The 17048-nt window shown below is 57.5% G+C and overlaps 6 protein-coding genes across 6 annotated transcripts; all 6 read left to right on the top strand.

Moving 5' to 3' along the window:
- Positions 1-744: 744 nt before the first annotated feature.
- Positions 745-1560, top strand: LMJF_35_3040 (conserved hypothetical protein; the record flags this gene model as incomplete). The annotated part of the gene is made up of 1 exon (XM_003722650.1): positions 745-1560. One exon carries the CDS (start codon positions 745-747, stop codon positions 1558-1560), a length of 816 nt encoding a protein of 271 aa, XP_003722698.1.
- Positions 1561-2578: 1018 nt separating this feature from the next.
- On the top strand, positions 2579-3379 carry LMJF_35_3030 (putative prenyl protein specific carboxyl methyltransferase; the record flags this gene model as incomplete). Its single annotated transcript, XM_003722649.1, has 1 exon — positions 2579-3379. The coding sequence occupies one exon, from the start codon at positions 2579-2581 to the stop codon at positions 3377-3379; it is 801 nt and encodes a 266-aa protein (XP_003722697.1).
- Positions 3380-4133: 754 nt separating this feature from the next.
- On the top strand, positions 4134-5495 carry LMJF_35_3020 (putative phospholipase A1; the record flags this gene model as incomplete). The annotated part of the gene is made up of 1 exon (XM_003722648.1): positions 4134-5495. One exon carries the CDS (start codon positions 4134-4136, stop codon positions 5493-5495), a length of 1362 nt encoding a protein of 453 aa, XP_003722696.1.
- A 1591-nt stretch (positions 5496-7086) lies between these two features.
- On the top strand, positions 7087-7512 carry GLO1 (trypanothione-dependent glyoxalase I; the record flags this gene model as incomplete). Its single annotated transcript, XM_003722647.1, has 1 exon — positions 7087-7512. One exon carries the CDS (start codon positions 7087-7089, stop codon positions 7510-7512), a length of 426 nt encoding a protein of 141 aa, XP_003722695.1.
- A 3756-nt stretch (positions 7513-11268) lies between these two features.
- LMJF_35_3000 (conserved hypothetical protein) lies at positions 11269-12651 on the top strand (the record flags this gene model as incomplete). Its single annotated transcript, XM_003722646.1, has 1 exon — positions 11269-12651. The coding sequence occupies one exon, from the start codon at positions 11269-11271 to the stop codon at positions 12649-12651; it is 1383 nt and encodes a 460-aa protein (XP_003722694.1).
- A 2190-nt stretch (positions 12652-14841) lies between these two features.
- On the top strand, positions 14842-16080 carry LMJF_35_2990 (conserved hypothetical protein; the record flags this gene model as incomplete). Its single annotated transcript, XM_003722645.1, has 1 exon — positions 14842-16080. One exon carries the CDS (start codon positions 14842-14844, stop codon positions 16078-16080), a length of 1239 nt encoding a protein of 412 aa, XP_003722693.1.
- Between the last annotated feature and the right edge of the window lie 968 nt (positions 16081-17048).

The raw sequence follows: 17048 nt of genomic DNA, 5'->3' as shown, positions 1-17048 counted from the left end.
GTGCTAGTAGTGAACATTGTAAAAGGAGCTTTAGGTTCGGGAGAATACCTTCCCGCCCTCTGCACCTGCTCTTCTCTCTTGTGCGCGAGTGTGAGTCGTTGTGTGTGGGAAGGGTGCAGGCACGATCGCCTGTGTGCGCCGCCCGTCCCAAATCTCTGAGACGCGCTAGGTAGCCACTACACACAGCCGGAGAAACACAGATAGACGCACACACACACACACACACACACACACACAGTCTCACCTCTTTCCATGTTTGTTTTCGTTTTCGAATTTGCGCCCATCGCTTCACTAGGGAACAGATAAACGTAAGAGGCGATGTCTAGCCGTGAGCCTTGAACCGCTGGCACTATCCCCTCCGTTTCGCTTTCGCTTTCGTTATCTCTCTGTTGCTCACCGTGTAGGAACATTGTGTCGGCTTTGTTTTTTTCAAGTAGTCGCCGTTATTTACGTGTACGATTTGCGTGCACTGCTTCTCTCCGTCGCACCCCCTTGAGGTGGGAGAGGGTGTATGTATGTGCATGTATGCGCATGGGTGGTAGCCTCTCTTTGTATCCCTCTCTTTTGTTTGTATCATAGCCTTCTTTCGTTTTTTTTTCTCTCGTCGTGGCCTCGTCGTGTTTGCCCGGTCGCTTTCCTTTTCTTCTCCCGCCGCCACTTTGCCGAAAGCACTGCTCTAAGTTTTCATCTCTGCACAGGGGTTGCTAACTCATTCCGTCGGCTAGTTGCGTCCCTCCGCCGGCTATGTCCAGCGTCTTCACCTATGGCGCCCATGGCGCCAACCCCATGGCGAAGAAGTACGGCGAGATGGCCGTGAAGTCGTCGAAGTGTGGATCGAAGAACTTTGTGTACACCAAGGCGCACGACGATGCGCATAGCTTCCCGCGGCACCACCATCGTCAGGGCGACAACCCCGTGCGGCTCTCCTTCACGTGGGCTCGCTGGCGGTGGATAGTGCATGACTTTCGCATGTTCGGCCTCTTTGGCGCTCTGCGGAAGCACTACTATATTGGTGAGGCCTGGCGCCGCAAGGATGAGAAGATCTTTGTCGGAAAGGACGAGAACGGCAACAAGTACTGGCAGAGCCGTCGTGCACAGGGTACGTACTTTGTACGCATACTCGAGCCGGCTGATCCGCACTGGTTCCGCGGCCAGTCTCCACACGCGGCCAGTCCGATGTGGCTGAAGTGGATGCAGGGCGGCGCCGCGCACACTCCGGCGCAGATGAAGGCGCGTGGTGAGTGGGGTCACAACTCTCGTCTTGGAATTCCCATGCCCTTCAACATCAAGTACAACGAGTGGTCGCCGCTCAACGCCGGCAACATCTACACACGCGATCCGATGTGGGTAGCCACGACGGGTCTCCTCGTCAATCCGGAACGCCGCGCATTGCAGGAGGCGGGCTTCTCGCGTTGGATGTGGCAGAAGGGCCTGCCGGTCTACATGCCCTTTTGCGGTGTGCATGACTACTCGGATGAGCTGGTGGAAGAGTTCTACCGTGGCCAGTGGGCCTTTGGTCACGAGAGCAAAGGTAACGATCATGATGAGTGGCGCAACTAATCGGTACAAGTGGACGGTCACGCAGGTGGTAGTGTGTGTGTGTGTGTGTCTGTTCGGCGTTTTTTTTTGCAGAAGAAAAAGACAAGGTGCAGCTTGCTCGCTATCGTACGTAGGTCCCCCTCCCCCTCCCTCCCTCTTTGCTGTTTCCGTGCTGTAGGAGATGTGCCTCCTGTTCCCGCGTCGCTAGCTCTGCACATCTCGGATGCGGTCTTCTTGTGTTTCTGCTGTAGTTTCTTCGCTTGTTCCTTCCGGCCCAGTGGAGTGACCTCGTGGACAGCGGCGTGCGAGCGTCATTTCGTCTTTCGGGTCGCATCACAAGTGTGTTTTGCTTCTTTCATGGCACTGTGTCCCCCCCCCGTTTCATCCTTTCCTATCCGAGTGCTGCTGCCCGTGTTGGCTATCTCATGGAGCGGGCTATCTGTGTCGTTGTCTCGTGCGTCCAGACGACGAATGAGCACGCGCCGAAGACAAAAAAGCAAAAGAACAAGGGACACGCTCGCTCCAATAAGCGACGCACGATCCAGCAGACGAGAAGCGATCACTGACCATGTTCGGTGTGCTCGGTGGGTTTCTCACCTGCCGCTGCCTACTTGCTGATTAGGGCGGTGACGGCGGCCGTGAACGTGTGTCCTCGTCACGAGCAACAAGAAAACGAGGGGCGCCTGTACCACTTTGGCGGCGCCATGCTCGCCGACTTGCCAAAGTCGACTTCCTGCGACACTACTTCTCACCACCCCACCCCTTTCGGCGACTGGACGCTTTACTCGGGTGTTATTGGCCTCTTCGTGTGTGCCGTGTTCTTTCCACCTTGTTCTCTCTGCGCGCAAGCCAACTTTATCCCTTCGCCACCTTGTTTTGGAAAACCTCGATCCAGCTTTCGATTAGTCGAAAGGTGGAAGTGGCTTCTGCCTTCGAACGGCAATACACCCGCTGTCTTGGCCGTGGTGGGCGCGTATGCCACTCGGTCTTTTCCCTGAATGAGCCCCATCGACTTCAAGGCCCAGGGCCCACTTAGGCAATGAGTCATTCGAGTGCACGGGAGCAAGGGGCGGGCGAGAAGGAAGAGATCAGGCGCATCAATCGTGAGCTGCAGCGCAACCTCATCTTGGAAACGGCCCTAATTGGCTTCGCCCTTGGTGTGCTGGCCTTGGCAGGCGTACTTTTCACTGCATACGGATGGCACACGCACAACGACAACCTGTTCGCTCTTGGACTGTATATTCTTGCTGTGCATGTTGCCTTCCACGTCTTGGAGTTTCTTGTGGCCGCGTTCACTCGCCCTCGGGACACCCACCCGGATGCCTTCATGGTGTTTCACTCGATACCGTACCTCACCGCGAGTGGAACGGCGCTGCTGGAATTTTTTGTGGAGGCGTACGCCGTCCCTGAGAAGTGGAAGCTGGACCCCACCCGTCATGCCCTGCTTGGTTTTTTCTTGCGAGTGAACTACACCTCGGCGCTGTTCTTCACACTTCTTGTCCTTGTTTTCTACGGCATCCGCGTCGTGTCAATGCTGCAGTGCGGCTCCAACTTTTCCCTCATGATTGAGCACGAGCGGCACTCTGGTCATCAGCTTGTGACGCATGGCCTCTACCGCTATCTGCGCCACCCGGCCTACTTTGGATGGTTTTGGCGCACGTGTTGCGCGCAGTGGATTCTGGCGAACCCGGTCTCCGCCGTGGTACACACGGTGGTAACCTGGTACTTCTTCCGGTCCCGCATCGCCTACGAGGAAACTGCACTGCAACGACCAGACTACTTTGGGGAGGCGTACAAGAAGTACAAGGTGCGCACCATCGTCGGGATTCCATTTCTGTAAGCAGCATCTGCTTCCTGAGGCCGTATACTTGCCGTGCATCGCGCCTTGGCGGAGCGTCAGAAAGGAGACATAGGCCTGCGGCGCGCGTGTGTTGTGTGTGCGCGCCTCTACAGCGCTCCTCTTGTGCTCCGCCGTCACAACACTGGCGCGTCGTAGTGCAGAACCAAAACACACACCGATGAAGCCGTAGCGAAACAGGATCAGTAGCAATAAATAACAAAACAAAACAAGATACAGAGTAAACGGGCGTTCATGTGATGTACCACTGCTCATGCAACTTTTTTCACCCGGCGTTTTCACCTTACGTGCGATCATACCAAGTCTGCGGGGCGACCGAAGACATGCAGCTCACTAGTCACGCTATGTGTGCAATCCTCAGTTTCCTCCCGTGTGCCTGCTGCCACATAATGCACGCTTACGAGGTTCACCTGTACCGTGGCGCTTGTCTCGGTGTTTATGTATTTTTGTCCCCACCCACTTTCTTGCTTCTCTTCTCTTTTTGCATGTATTTTGTTGTCCTGCTTTGGTGCGAAGGTTGCTGCGACGCCTTGTCCTTCACTTTTGTTTTTCACTGTCGGTGAGCCACAGATACGCGCGCAAGCCCTCAGCGCGCCCTTTCTGCCGCGGCAAGCTGTGATAGCGCCGCCCCTACCTCACTTACACATTAGGCATAAAAACGCGGAAACGGAACATTATATCTATATCTATACATATTCATTTTTTTATGTACAGGCGCACACACGCATCGCGCACAATGCACCCAATCTTCGACTACATCTTGTCTATTCACTACCTGCCGGCCGGGGCGTCGGTGCTGCTGTCATGCCTTGCGGCGGCGTGGGGGGTGGATTGGAAGGTGTGCATCATGATGACCTGTGTGGGTTCACTTGTGACTTGCGCCGTCTTCTACGTTCAGCCCTTGCAGTGCTTTTCCCCGCTTGGGGGAAGCTTCAACGTGGGCACGCGTGAGGTGTGTGGTGAGCGCGGTGCCATGAAGCCCCCCGTCACCATCGTCTACCCGACCGCTAGCGGCACGCCGCGGAGCGGAATTCAGTACATTCCGTTTGGCGAGCGCAGTTACCTGGTTGGCATAGCTAGTTACAGTAAAGTCCCCTACGCACTGGTGAAGGACCTTTGGCTTCTGCGCAAGAAGATGCGACCTAACGCGGAGCCAGCGCCGCTCTTCCAGCGCGATGGCATGCCACGTCCGATGATCGTGTTCAGCCACGGTCTTGGCGGATTTCCGCACTTGTACAGCACACTGCTGATGGACCTCGCTGTGCGCGGGGCCGTCGTGTTTGCCCTGTCGCACATGGACGGCAGCGCTGCCTTCTGCCGCGACGCCGAGAGGGAGATTCGCATTCCGCTGAACACCCAGGTAGGCTGGACTTCCGAGGATCGCGCTCCGCAGCTAGAGGTTCGCATCCGAGAGACCCTCAACACAATCAAGCGCATCCGCAGCGGCGAGCTACTGCTCGCGCTCGGGTACGACAAGGAGACGGTGGACAAGTACATCGAAAAGGAGCCGCGCATTCACCTTCTTGGGCATTCGTTTGGCGGCGCGACATGCCTGGCGGCTGCCCTGGCTGACACGCAAGCCGCGAGTGAAAGGGGCGGGGTGAGCAGCATCGCCAGCACTGTCGTCTATGACCCTTGGATGATCCCACTACAGAAGACGATGTTCTACGACAAGCTCACGGACAGGAAGCAACCGGTCCACTTCACCACACCAACGCTGCAGATCTTCTCTGAGGAGTGGGTGCGGAGCAAGGAACAGCACGCGTTCTTTGAGGAGGTCAAGGCCATCGTCGACGCACAGCCGCGCACGACTGAGGAGAGCGCTCTTGTGTCAGCAGTCGACGCCAAGCTGAAGGTGATGAAGACGTCGTGGTACACGATAAAGGACTACCGCGGCACTGGACACTTGACGTGCACGGACGTCTCATTGTTCAGTCCGGTATTGTACCGCGCGGCTTACATGACGGCGTCACCGCGAGGCTGCATTGTAGCGTTCGCAGCAGAAACAATGCGGTTCATTGAAAAGGTCTCCGGCCCGTTGCCCCTCGACACCAAACTTCTCAACGACTCGGCGCTCGCCGCTGCGCTGAGGGGGTAAAGGTTGTTTGCCACTTTACACGCCGAGCCACCATGAGCTGCCTCCCTGTCTCCCGCCATGCCAGCAACGAGAGGCATAGATCCGGAGAACCGTAGTCCACGAAGACAGCGATGCGAGTTCTAGCACGTCGGCAAGCGAACTATGTGATGAAAAAAAATGCGACTTCTGCTTTACGAGCAGTTTCTGAAGCGTTGTCAACTCTCTCTCTCTCTCTCTCATATACACACAGAAACAGCGAGCTTTCTCGATATCGCTTGCCACACTCCCGGGGTGGTTTGCCTCTGTCTTTCCTTTGTGAGAGGGTGTCGGGCTGTCGTGCGGCGTCACTGCGCACCGCTGTCTTAACCGCCTGCCTCTTATTTTACCATGTTGTCTCCCCACCCGCTCATACAGCTCATCGGTGCGCAGCACCCCCGTGCGCTGCGCGACCTTTGCCGGCGTATGGCGCCAAACCAAACCAAGAGGAACTCGTCAAGCTCTTTCCTTCTCCCGTTCTCTTTGTTATTTTTTTTTTTTCGATGCTGGAGATAAGAAAATTCTGGCGTGGGTCCGTGATCGCTGCTGCTGGGCCAATAGACCGTTCACCGGCTATTCTGCGTTCTGCAACGTCACTGTAGCGCGACAGAGCAACGATAAAGAATAAGCGAGTGAAACAATGCGCACCAGTCTAGTGTGTATTCCTCCAGGGGCCAGAGCGCGCCTTATCTCTTGTGACACAATGCGCGACAGTCGCTGAGAAGAAAGCAGAAACACAACCGCCTGCTCGCGCCGCTCTCTTAGTATCAACGTCGAAATGCATATTCAGACACCCATGCGACGAGTCACCGCGCCACATCACGGAATAGCGCGACTTGCAGCGGCTCTGGGCGGAGGAGGACGGCACGCAGGCCGGGTCTCAGAGGGCCCCCTGCCCTGCGGCTGTCCCACCTCCTCGTCGAGCTCGTGCGGCGTGCACGGTGGCGCAGCCCCCTGTCCCGCGCGGCGACAGAGACGCCGTCGCCACTGCCCCTGTGGAGCGCAGGACGCTGTACGCGACCCGCTTGGATCGAGGCATGCGGACTCCAGTGGGGTCCGTCTGGCGCCCGAGGCGCGTGGCTCGATTTTGCGGCAGGGCGGTGTGTCCTTGACGACCAGAGTGTAGCCGTGGTGCTGCAGAGGCGGGTGAGCTGTGGTTGTTTGTGTGCGCAATTCCTTGACGTGTGCGTGGTAGAACAACACGCTGACACAATGGAGGATCCCTCTTCAACTGATTACCGTAGCGAAATGCATGCGTTGTTTTGCGACGGTGTCTGGACTCTCTGCTACTGCTCACGTATGCGCTTGCTCTACACCTCACTCTGCCGGCCTTTTTTTTATCTTTCCTTTCTCCCTTCTATCAATCACCACGTCGTCACGCGTGCATCGGGACGGAATCGGATATTGCCCGCACGCCCAGATACCTTGGATTTTTGCACTGCTGACGTATCGCACCTCTGCCTGTGGCTCCCCTGCCTCACATCGCTTCGGTTGCTGTCTTCGACGTGACAGGTTTTCTCTCTTCTCATCCGTTTTGTGTTTTCTTGCACCAAGGAGCTCGACAAAGGCAAGGAATATGCCGTCTCGTCGTATGCTGCACACCATGATTCGCGTCGGCGATCTCGACCGCTCCATCAAGTTCTACACGGAGCGTCTGGGGATGAAGGTGCTACGGAAGTGGGATGTCCCGGAGGACAAGTACACCCTCGTCTTTCTTGGCTACGGACCTGAGATGAGCTCGACGGTTCTGGAGCTGACGTACAACTACGGTGTCACGTCCTACAAACACGACGAAGCGTACGGTCATATTGCCATTGGGGTGGAGGACGTCAAGGAGCTGGTGGCTGATATGCGCAAGCATGACGTGCCGATCGACTACGAAGACGAAAGCGGCTTCATGGCGTTTGTAGTCGACCCGGACGGGTATTACATTGAGCTGCTCAACGAGAAGACGATGATGGAGAAGGCGGAGGCGGATATGAAGGAGCAGGGCACTGCGTAAGGTCCCCGCATTCTTCTTTTTTGTGCTGTATTTCTTCCCTGTCTGCCTCGCTGACCACAATTCGTTCGCTCCGCCCTTCGGGTCCCGTGAATGCCACCGCTCTTGTTGGCCGTGCTCGACCTTTTTGCGGCACGAATGCAAGTATTCCGCCCTATGTGACTGGCCTTCGCACACCCACCCCGCAATGCGTCAGCGCTGTCTCCTGTCGCCGCGACAAGCCTATCTACCACCGTAAGTGGTGAAGTTCGCCCAACTGCTGTTTTCTCTCACGGCAGAGGAGGACTCTCGGCTGGAGGGTGGCGAGGAGGGTAATGGTTGAGGGAGCGTCACTCTTCCTCCGTGACCCTTTCCTGCCCTCACATCCCTCTTTCGCTGATTGGTGCCGTCCTGGGCGTGCGCACAAAGATGGCTTAGCAGACCATCTCGAGTCCTCCACGCAGGCGACCGCGGAGGAAGGGGCGGGAAGCCGGTGACGGAGTGCTTAAACCTTTCGAAAAAAGCACCTGTTGTGCTTCTCCACCTTATCTTTCTTGCCGTCATGGAAAGCTCGCTGCACGCCCCACTGACGCCAGCATTCCTGCAGTACCAGCTACGGCGCAGCACACCACTTCTCGCACTGTTGAGCGAACTTTTTCTCTGCGTTCTCTTTTCCGCACGGGACGGGTTGTGGCTTATGTGCGTGTGCTGCGTAGCCAACCCGGCTGTCCGCAATACAAAGTGGGGGCGTGAGGAGAAGGGGTATCGGCAAGCCACACGAAAGCCACCCCGATGCTTCTGGAGTGGTGAAGCAGAGGCGAAGTCCAGCGAGGGGAATATACCCCTTTTTTGTTGTGCTCGCTGCGGCAGAGCTGAACCTCAAGCGACCAACACAATGCGACACGCCAAGATAGAAGATGCCAGGCGGAAGCCGTCCCGCAGCTAACGATCATACATGTGGAGCTGAAGAGCCGACGTCAGACCCGCCTCGCCCAGATCCGCACCGGCACCTGTCCGCGCCTCGCATCCCTGCAGCGGCGGGTGGCTGGCAGTGGCTTCACGGGGTGCATGTGGCGTGCTCCCAACTGCTGCGCTAGCATTGCAGCACCCCTCCCACTCGCCAGAGTCTGCACTTCCGCCTGTGTCGGCGATGAGAACGCTTGATCCGGCGCGGTGGGCTCGTACGCCATGTGAGATTCACTGACTTCTCGACGCATGCGACGCTGCGGCACATCTCACACACGCTGCACCGGGGCTCCGCCGTCTGGTGTCCATCGCTGCCCCCGGCACCCCCCCCCTCTGTGCATCCTCAGCGCGACAGTCTAGGAGCCGTACGCGGGGCCAGCGCACATGCATATCCGCCGGCCCCCCCGCCTGGACATCGCCTCGCGGCTCCGAAGGGCGCGCGGGCGGAGAAGCGGGTGGGGCGCCGTCTTGAAGCAGGCCGCGGGATGCCGCAACTGCGCGCAGGCGCTGTGGAGCGCAGCTGGCACGGCGTACCACACCCAGGCAAAGCATCCGGCGGTCAGCGGCGCGCGAGGGAGGGGCGCGAAGCGGCGCATGCCGATCACCCCCCGGCGAGCATGCCTGCGAAGCATGCGGCAGCCCCTCTACATCCCGACGGGGTGGGCTGATGAGGCGCAGACGCCGGAAGCATGACGAGAGCACCACCGAGCCCTGCAGACACCCATGCGACGAGTCACCGCGCCACATCACGGAATAGCGCGACTTGCAGCGGCTCTGGGCGGAGGAGGACAACACGCAGGCCGGGTCTCAGAGGGCCCCCTGCCCTGCGGCTGTCCCACCTCCTCGTCGAGCTCGTGCGGCGTGCACGGTGGCGCAGCCCCCTGTCCCGCGCGGCGACAGAGACGCCGTCGCCACTGCCCCTGTGGAGCGCAGGACGCTGTACGCGACCCGCTTGGATCGAGGCATGCGGACCCCAGTGGGGTCCGTCCGGCGCCCGAGGCGCGTGGCTCGATTTTGCGGCAGGGCGGTGTGTCCTTGACGACCAGAGTGTAGCCGTGGTGCCGCAGAGGCGGGTGAGCTGTGGTTGTGTGTGTGCGCAATTCCTTGACGTGTGCGTGGTAGAATAGCCGTTGGAAGCAAGCAACGACAAACTGCACAGCGCCGGGCTGCACTGAGACAGCGATAGTCTGTGTGGGAGGCTGACCTAATGGCAGCCCTCCCTATTCTTGGGAGTGGTGTAGGACGTCTGCTGAAGTGGTCAGACAGGACAGAGGAATGAACGGTATGTGCTCTCACCTGTACTTCCTCCCTTCTGGGGGTCGTTGGGCTCTTTTTAACTCAACCCCCGCGAGGATTAGCATCACTGTGACCTGTAGGCGACTGCGGCCTTCGGAGACAAAGGAGGCGAAAATATCGTATAAAGCACGGAAAAAAAAAGACACAACCTCGTGCAGCTCAAGCAGCGGAGCATGTGTAAACCATTCTGCGCGTAAGAGACGTCGGTCATCGCATGGGTGTGCGCACAAAAGGATCTTCACAGGAAATTGCTTCGCATTAGCGATTCGTCGGAGGCGAGGTGCACACTCGCCGTTCTCGTCAAAGACGCAACTTAGGCTGACGGAGCAGGAATCGTGCTGTCACGTGAACTGCGGCTTCTCCTGCGAGAAGCCCGAGGGAAGGATTTCGCACGCGTGGCGGTTGGTGTGATGTGAAGGCGCTGATAGGGCAGCTGTCTACGGAGGACGTGCCACCGAACCACGGGTGGAAGCACGGCAACATTGTGTTTTTCGTCAACCCAGACAGGCACAAGAGTGAACCACTCAACGAAAAGGCGACGGCAGGAGTGCTCAAGGTGCAGGATGCAGGAGCAGGGGCAACCTCCAGCGCGAAAAAGCAACAAACAAAACACTAGCAGCTGATAAGGTTGAGTGCTGTCAGGGAGTCCCTCAATGTGGAGCGCAGCACGCTGCACCCTCTTTCCTTTCTCTCTTGCGTACTCATCTGATATGTGTCGACGGCTTCTGCTCCAACTGCCTGTATCGCTAGGAGAGCTCTCTCACCGCCGAGCAGAGGGTGCTGGCCAGATTTCTGCGCATCACTCCCTGCACAGCGTTTGTGTGTGTGTGTGTGTGCTGAGGCGCGCGGATCGACAACCAAGGTGGACTGCACAGTTGCTCGCCACCGTTGGAGAGAGGGGTTGAAGAAGAAGTCAGCGCTGATGGGGTGTTCGGTTTTTCTCCCGCTGCCTTTTGCGTTCATCAGGTTCAGCCTATCGTTGAACAAAGGACCACTAAACGCGAAGAACGCATAGAAGCAGCTTACACTCCACGCTTATGTTTTCTTGTCCTCATGGTCATGGGGGAAGGTGTCTCTCTAGCACTGCCAGCACTCCACTCGGCCCCCCCCCCCACTCCTTCTCCATTTTGCAGGATGGGAAAGGGCCTGACAGGTGAAGCAGGCAACCTTCTCGCTCGTGTACATGTACGCGCGCGAGCGGCATCGCCTTCGCGTCTCCTTTTCACGCTGTGCACTTTACGTTGTAAGAGCGATTACTCCGACGTCAAAACTGCACTGCCTCGACTCTGCTTGCCACCCCTCTTCTCCATCTTTCGGCTGCGCTGTTGCCGCCTTTTGTATTGCCCTTCCTTTTCCATTTTCGCCGCCATTCAACTGATGGGTGTGCTCGCCACACATACACAAAACGAGGCATCAGCATCTTTACACTGAACTGGCGGACGCAATGTGCGTGTGCCAACGTTTCAGAACAAGCACCAAGACAACAAGCGTGCATACAGATTCGGTGAGGCCGTTGCCATGCTTGGGATTCAGTCGTGGTACACCGCATTGGCGGTTCCAACCATCGTCATTGGCGGCTTCGTGGCCACTCGCAAGCGCTTGGCGTACCAGTGGAGAGAGGAGCTGATGGACCCGGATGGCGCCGCGTACCCGACCATGACGGATGCCGACATGGAATTTTTTCGCCGCGTCGCACCGGCCAGTGCTGTGGCAGCGGCTGAGGCGGTCGCGGCACCGCTGCAGCGGCAGCGAGCCAAACTACAAAACACACCTGCAGCCCACGCGGCGACAGAGGGGGCACACGGTGTCGCCCTCACGGCAAAGGAGAACATCGGGGTGTGCGTGCGAAGCAATGTTCTGCCGCCGGAGATGCGAAACGTTTTGCTTAACGAGGTTCAGCGCTGGTCGCAGACGCTCGGCAACACCGTGGATCCGCGCAAAATCCGCGCTATCGAACGATCAGTGCAGCTGGCGATCGCGAGGGAGGCGCTGGAAAGCGGTGAGGTGGACGCGCGCGCCTCGTCCAATCCCGGCGCAGCGTCGTCGACGCCGCTTGACTTTGGATTCCTGAAGCATACACGGGTCATCGCGGACCATCCCGAGGACATCCAGCTCATGAAGGCACCGTGGGGCTCGGGAGACCGGATTCGCCTCGCGGAAATGCCGGCCTCTCTGCGCTACCTCGTTGAACGTGCTTGGCAAACGTTCGAGGGCATAGGGCGGTTGAGGCACGTCTACATTGAGTACTCGCCGACAGGCCAGTTCTACCGGGCGCCTCGACCGCCAAAGATGTATGATGGCCACGACTACGTCGTCATCCCACTTCGACGTGACCAGGGTGACACGGTTGTGACGATGAGCCCGGTGCTACGCTCGCGAGTGAGTGATTTGCGCGAGGTTGTGCGGCACTCGTGGACCAATCGCGATGTGGATGTGCTGCTGCCGAGCGGGTGTATGCTGCGTGTGTATGGCACCGCGCGGTACGAGTGGGGATGGGGGATTCGACCAGGGCCCACGTGGTTTGGGAGCCGACTGAATCCGCTCAGTCCTGCAAAGGCGGCTAGATTGGACGTGGACCCTTGCGCTGGACTCTTGTACCGGTTGAAGCACAGACTACGGACGTACCTAGGGATGCCGCAGGGCTCTACAGCCGTCCCCCCACCAAGCTGTAGTGCCGCGACCGACGCGGCGCTGGTCGTGCTGCACTATGAAGGACCTCGCTCGTCCACAAAGCAGCGCTCCCTCTTGCTAGAGCCAGAGATCTGGATCTTTGGCCGCGCACCGTCTGTCGAGTCTTTTGAAACGTGGACCGAAGACCGCCCCACAGCGGACGCCGTTGGTGAGGAGGGTCTCCTATGGTTTATGATGCGCAACTACTTGGACATGCTCACGGTGAGCTAGCCGTACACCCCAAAGGATTTTCAGGACGCTAGTGTACGACCATGATAGCGCGCTAGCGGCGAATATCGAATACCCCCCCCCGTGCGTGGCGGCTGTTGGCTAGGACATATGCGCATGTTGCGTGAGAGCGCGTGTGTGAAGTCTGCAGGGAACTAAGAAAAAAACACACTTTATTCCTGTCGCTCAACTTGTCTTCGAGTCGGTGAAGCCGCTGACGGCTGCCTGCGGCAACAGGGCAGAGAAATGGACCGCACTCCGCCGCGAAGGAGCGGCCGTAAGGCGAAGGTACCACTGCCGCCGCCTCTGAACTGCCTCGTCCATGTCTTTTATGGAGCACGTGCACAGGAAACCAAACAAGGTCGACAGAAACAAAAAAGATGCACGCTGCTCTTCGCGCACTGCCCGAGCACGTTTTTCTTTCGTGTGTGTGTGTGTGTGTGCGTTTTGCGTTGCGGTTATTCTCGTCGCCCTGACTGCTGTCGTGTGTGCTACTTGATATCTCTGTATGCACCTTCTCGCGCTTTCTCCCTTGCCTCAACACCAACCTCGATGCAGGTGGTGCTCGTCGTAGAAAACACATTCATCGCGACCACCCCCACACGCCTAACCCTGAACACACGCACACAAAGGTATTAATACAACGCTTGAGTGTGTGAGAGTGTGTCTAGCAGGTGCACTCGACTGGAGCAACGACCGCATAATCATTCCGTTTGCCCCGGCTTCTTCGTTTGGTTTCTAGTTCAGGTAAAGTCGCACCTTTCCCACCGCTGCCGCAGCGGTAGCTCCAGCATATCCTTTTCTCGCTGGCAGCCGTTCACAACCGACTGAGCTTATGCTGCTCTCAAAAGCATCTTCTGTCCCTCTCACAGTAAACTGCTCTCTTCTCCTTGTCTTTTTGTTGGGCCTTCCTCCGCGCTGTCTGAGCTCTGCACTCGTTCTCTATGCGAAACACTGAAGCGAGCGCGCATACACTGAGGCAGTACACTTTTCAGCTTGAGTTGCACTCACTTTTTTTGTTTTTTTTTTGTTTTGTTTCTGCTCTTCCTCTGTGTCGACCGTCTTCGCATCGGCTTCACAGGAAGAAGTCTCGCGTGACCCTTGGCGGAGAGACAGAGGGTAGAGGGAGGAGTGAAGCCGTCTTTCCTTTTGTTTTATCTCACCTGACATCCCGCCTACTACGACATTTTGTTTTTCTGTGCTTGTGTGTGTTTTCATTGCCGCTGTTGTCGTTGCTGCCGCCGGGTGTCTCTGACGTGCGCGCCTGAATTCGTGCTTCCGCCGTTTTTCGGCCTTTTTTCTTGTGCGCTGTCGTTGTTTCGTGAGACCCTTTGCCGGGCATTCTTTTCCCTTTGCTTCTCCTCTTATTGACCCATCGCCTGCCTCTCTCACTCCCCCTGCATCTTGTGTGTGCGTGCGCGTGGACGTGCACACATCACCTCCCTTTTCGTTCTGTGGTGTGCCTGCGTTTCTTTGCCACGCCCCTTCGAAGCCTATAAGGACTACGGGGATCTCTTTCTTTCCCCTCTCTCGCTCTCCATTACTCCCCCTTACTTGTTTTCCCTGCGCGTGTGTCTCGAACAACACGGTCAGCCTCATCGTCCATCGGAATTCACCTCAGCATCGCTCTGCTTCAGCCCCCAGCTCGCTTCTCCATCTTCCGTTCTCGCCAAGTAAGCGTAACTTCTCTGATCAGAAAGAGTAACGAGAAGGTGTTGTCAAAATTCATAAAGAAAACAAACAAACCAAAAAAGAAGGTAGAAAGAGAAGAGTGCGCGCGCAGTTTGCGAAACGAAGTGGAGACGCGGACATATCCGCTGAAGCTGCTCTTCTTCTCTCGCCGCGTGCTCGCTTGCCCGTCCCTTCCTCTCTCTCCCACTTTTTTCATCTTCTGTTTGGGTGTTTCCACAGTATCTTTCCGCTGACACCTCTGTCGCTTTCCTCTTTAAGGGCGTGCCACAATTGTGTGTGCGTGTGTGTGTGTGTGCTCGCTGTCGTCTTTGCGTTGTGTGTGTCTCTGCGAGACGGTAGATCTATGGAAAGGAGAAGGAAGTGTTGTCTGAAGCACGAGGAGACAACCCTGTGCCAGTTACCATCTGAGACGCGATAAGGACGCCCCTCCTTGACCTTGCCACCGCACTGCTCTCTCTCTCTCTCTCTCTATTTGCCGTTTCTAGGCCGGCTCACGGAAAGATGAGGACTTGTCAGCTTTACGCCTGTGCTGCATTCCGTGGACTTGTGCGGAGTGCTGCGGCTACACCAGCACGCACGATCTCGCAGAGCACGCCTTTGTCGTCGAGCGCGCATGACGTCGATGGAAGCAGCAGCAGCGGTGGTGCCGTTAGTACCGCCCCAGAAAGGACGTCTTGGTCGCACGTGTCGCCACGCTTCTCCTCCTTTCCTGTGAGCGGCGACTGCGCCGCCATTCTGAAGTATCCATACAAGGTAATCAGCACTGAGCAGGAACTGAAAGAAGCCGTTGGGGTGTTGCAGCGCAGTCGGCAAATCGCCATCGATGTCGAGGCTTTCTGCACCCCAGAGGCAATCAAGACGCCTCAGCTCGGTCGTGTCTCACTTGTGCAGACCTGCAGTGACGTGGTACCCGTTGTGTTCTTGTTTGACGTTCTCTCTTTGTCAGTGCCGGTCTTCATGCAGGCTATCCGGCCCCTGTTCCACGACGAGACGATTCGAAAGCTCTTCTTCGACTGCCGACGCGACATCGAAGCACTGAGCACGCAGATGGACTTGACGCCGAGGCGTGTGCTGGATTTGCAGCTCCTTTTTACCTCCGTGCAGTGGAAGCTGCGCAGCGTGAACCGGCGGTCTGGCATGACGTACGTGCTTAAGAGTGTCGCCGGTATCCACCGGCAGGAGGGCGACTCCGCCGTGCAGACAGCCATGATGGTTGGCGACCGCCCCGTTTGGGATACGCGACCGCTGCCGGAGCACTTCCTCGAGTACGCCGCCGACGATGTTCGGCACATTCACCTCCTCTCCACGTACTTTCCGTCTCTGACGCAGCAGGTGTCGGAGGCAGCGGTGGAGCGGCTGACGGCTCAGTACGTCCAGCACTACGGCGTCGGACATGCGGTGACAGAAGAGGCCGACGCCCAGCCGGCTCAGGTGAACACGGCCTGGCTGGAGAGGTACATTGGGCCCGGCGGGGTCTGCAGCTTCTGTGGTAGCAAGGGGCACACGGAGACGGAGTGTTTCCGCAAGCTCAACGGCAACATGCGCTGCTCCTTCTGCGGCGTCACGGGCCACACGGCGCGTAATTGCTTCCAGAAGCACCCCGAGCTGCTCAAGTGCGACCGCTGCGGCCAGCTAGGACACAGTACCGCGAACTGCTTCCGTGCGAACCCGTGCAAGCACTGCGGCGGCAACCACCGAAGTGAGAACTGCCACTACCGCGCGCATATTGCGAATGCCTGAGCTGCCTCCGAGAGGGAGAGTGTCGCATCGTTGCAAGACGCAAGGCAGCAGGGGTGTGTGGGGGCGTGTGCCAGCTTTTTTTACAGAGAGGGTGAGCACGTGCCTCGTCCCGGATGCGTTCTTTTCTGTGTTGCGGCACGATTCTCCTCCCACCATAATGCGATGTCGCAGATGAACTTCGTTCAAGCTGTATCTGCTCGCGATGACTGGTTGTGATCACCACCGCTGACCTGCTTTTTCTTTTTCCCTTGCTTTGTATGCCTTGACTGTGTTTGACCTGTCTTATTCTGGCACAGAGGGAAGTCAACCTGCAACGGGGACAAAGCCCCAAGGGGAAGAGGAAGGAGGGGCGATGGTGGTGGATGGCGGGCGCGCAGACGGGCTTAAGCGGTGCGTGGGCAGCGGTAAGTGCCGTCAAGAGCTTTCTTTGCACCCCATATCGCTTGCCCTCTCGGTTCTTCTTCTCCACGTTTTCCGCTCTCTTAACACGCGCGGGGAGTCGTATACCACTGCGGCAATCTCGAGCATGCACTTTTTTCAGTTTCTCTTTTCCTTACATCTTGCACTTTTGGGCTGAGGGGTGTATGATCATGGTGATGGTACAAAGGGTGCGAGGGTTGGTGTGGTTCCTGTAGAAAAGGGAGACGGACATATATACTCCGACGTCATGCCTGCGCTTCTTTTTCGTGCCCACTTGTCGAACATCCACATAGAGGTTCCAGAAAAACAACGAAGATTAGACTGTTGTCTTCTGCTCAACCCAAACAGCAGCACGACGGTGGAGGGTGATTGTGCCAATGCGTGCCTGTGCGGATTTGTCCCTGTGGTCGGACGGAGGGTAGAAGCATCTCTCTCCCTCCCCCTGTGTCTTTCTCAACCCTTGCGAAGAGGTGAGGCTGCGCAGTGCATTCGCTGGTCTCCATTCCTCTCCTGAAGCTGCGCATCCCTCAGCTTGCTGCTGTTGGTCT

This window comes from Leishmania major, chromosome 35 (genome assembly GCF_000002725.2).
Source record: "Leishmania major strain Friedlin complete genome, chromosome 35".
Taxonomy (NCBI): domain Eukaryota; phylum Euglenozoa; class Kinetoplastea; order Trypanosomatida; family Trypanosomatidae; genus Leishmania; species Leishmania major.
The sequence above is the reverse complement of the archived record's forward strand: the minus strand, read 5'-3'. Positions and strand labels throughout refer to the sequence as shown.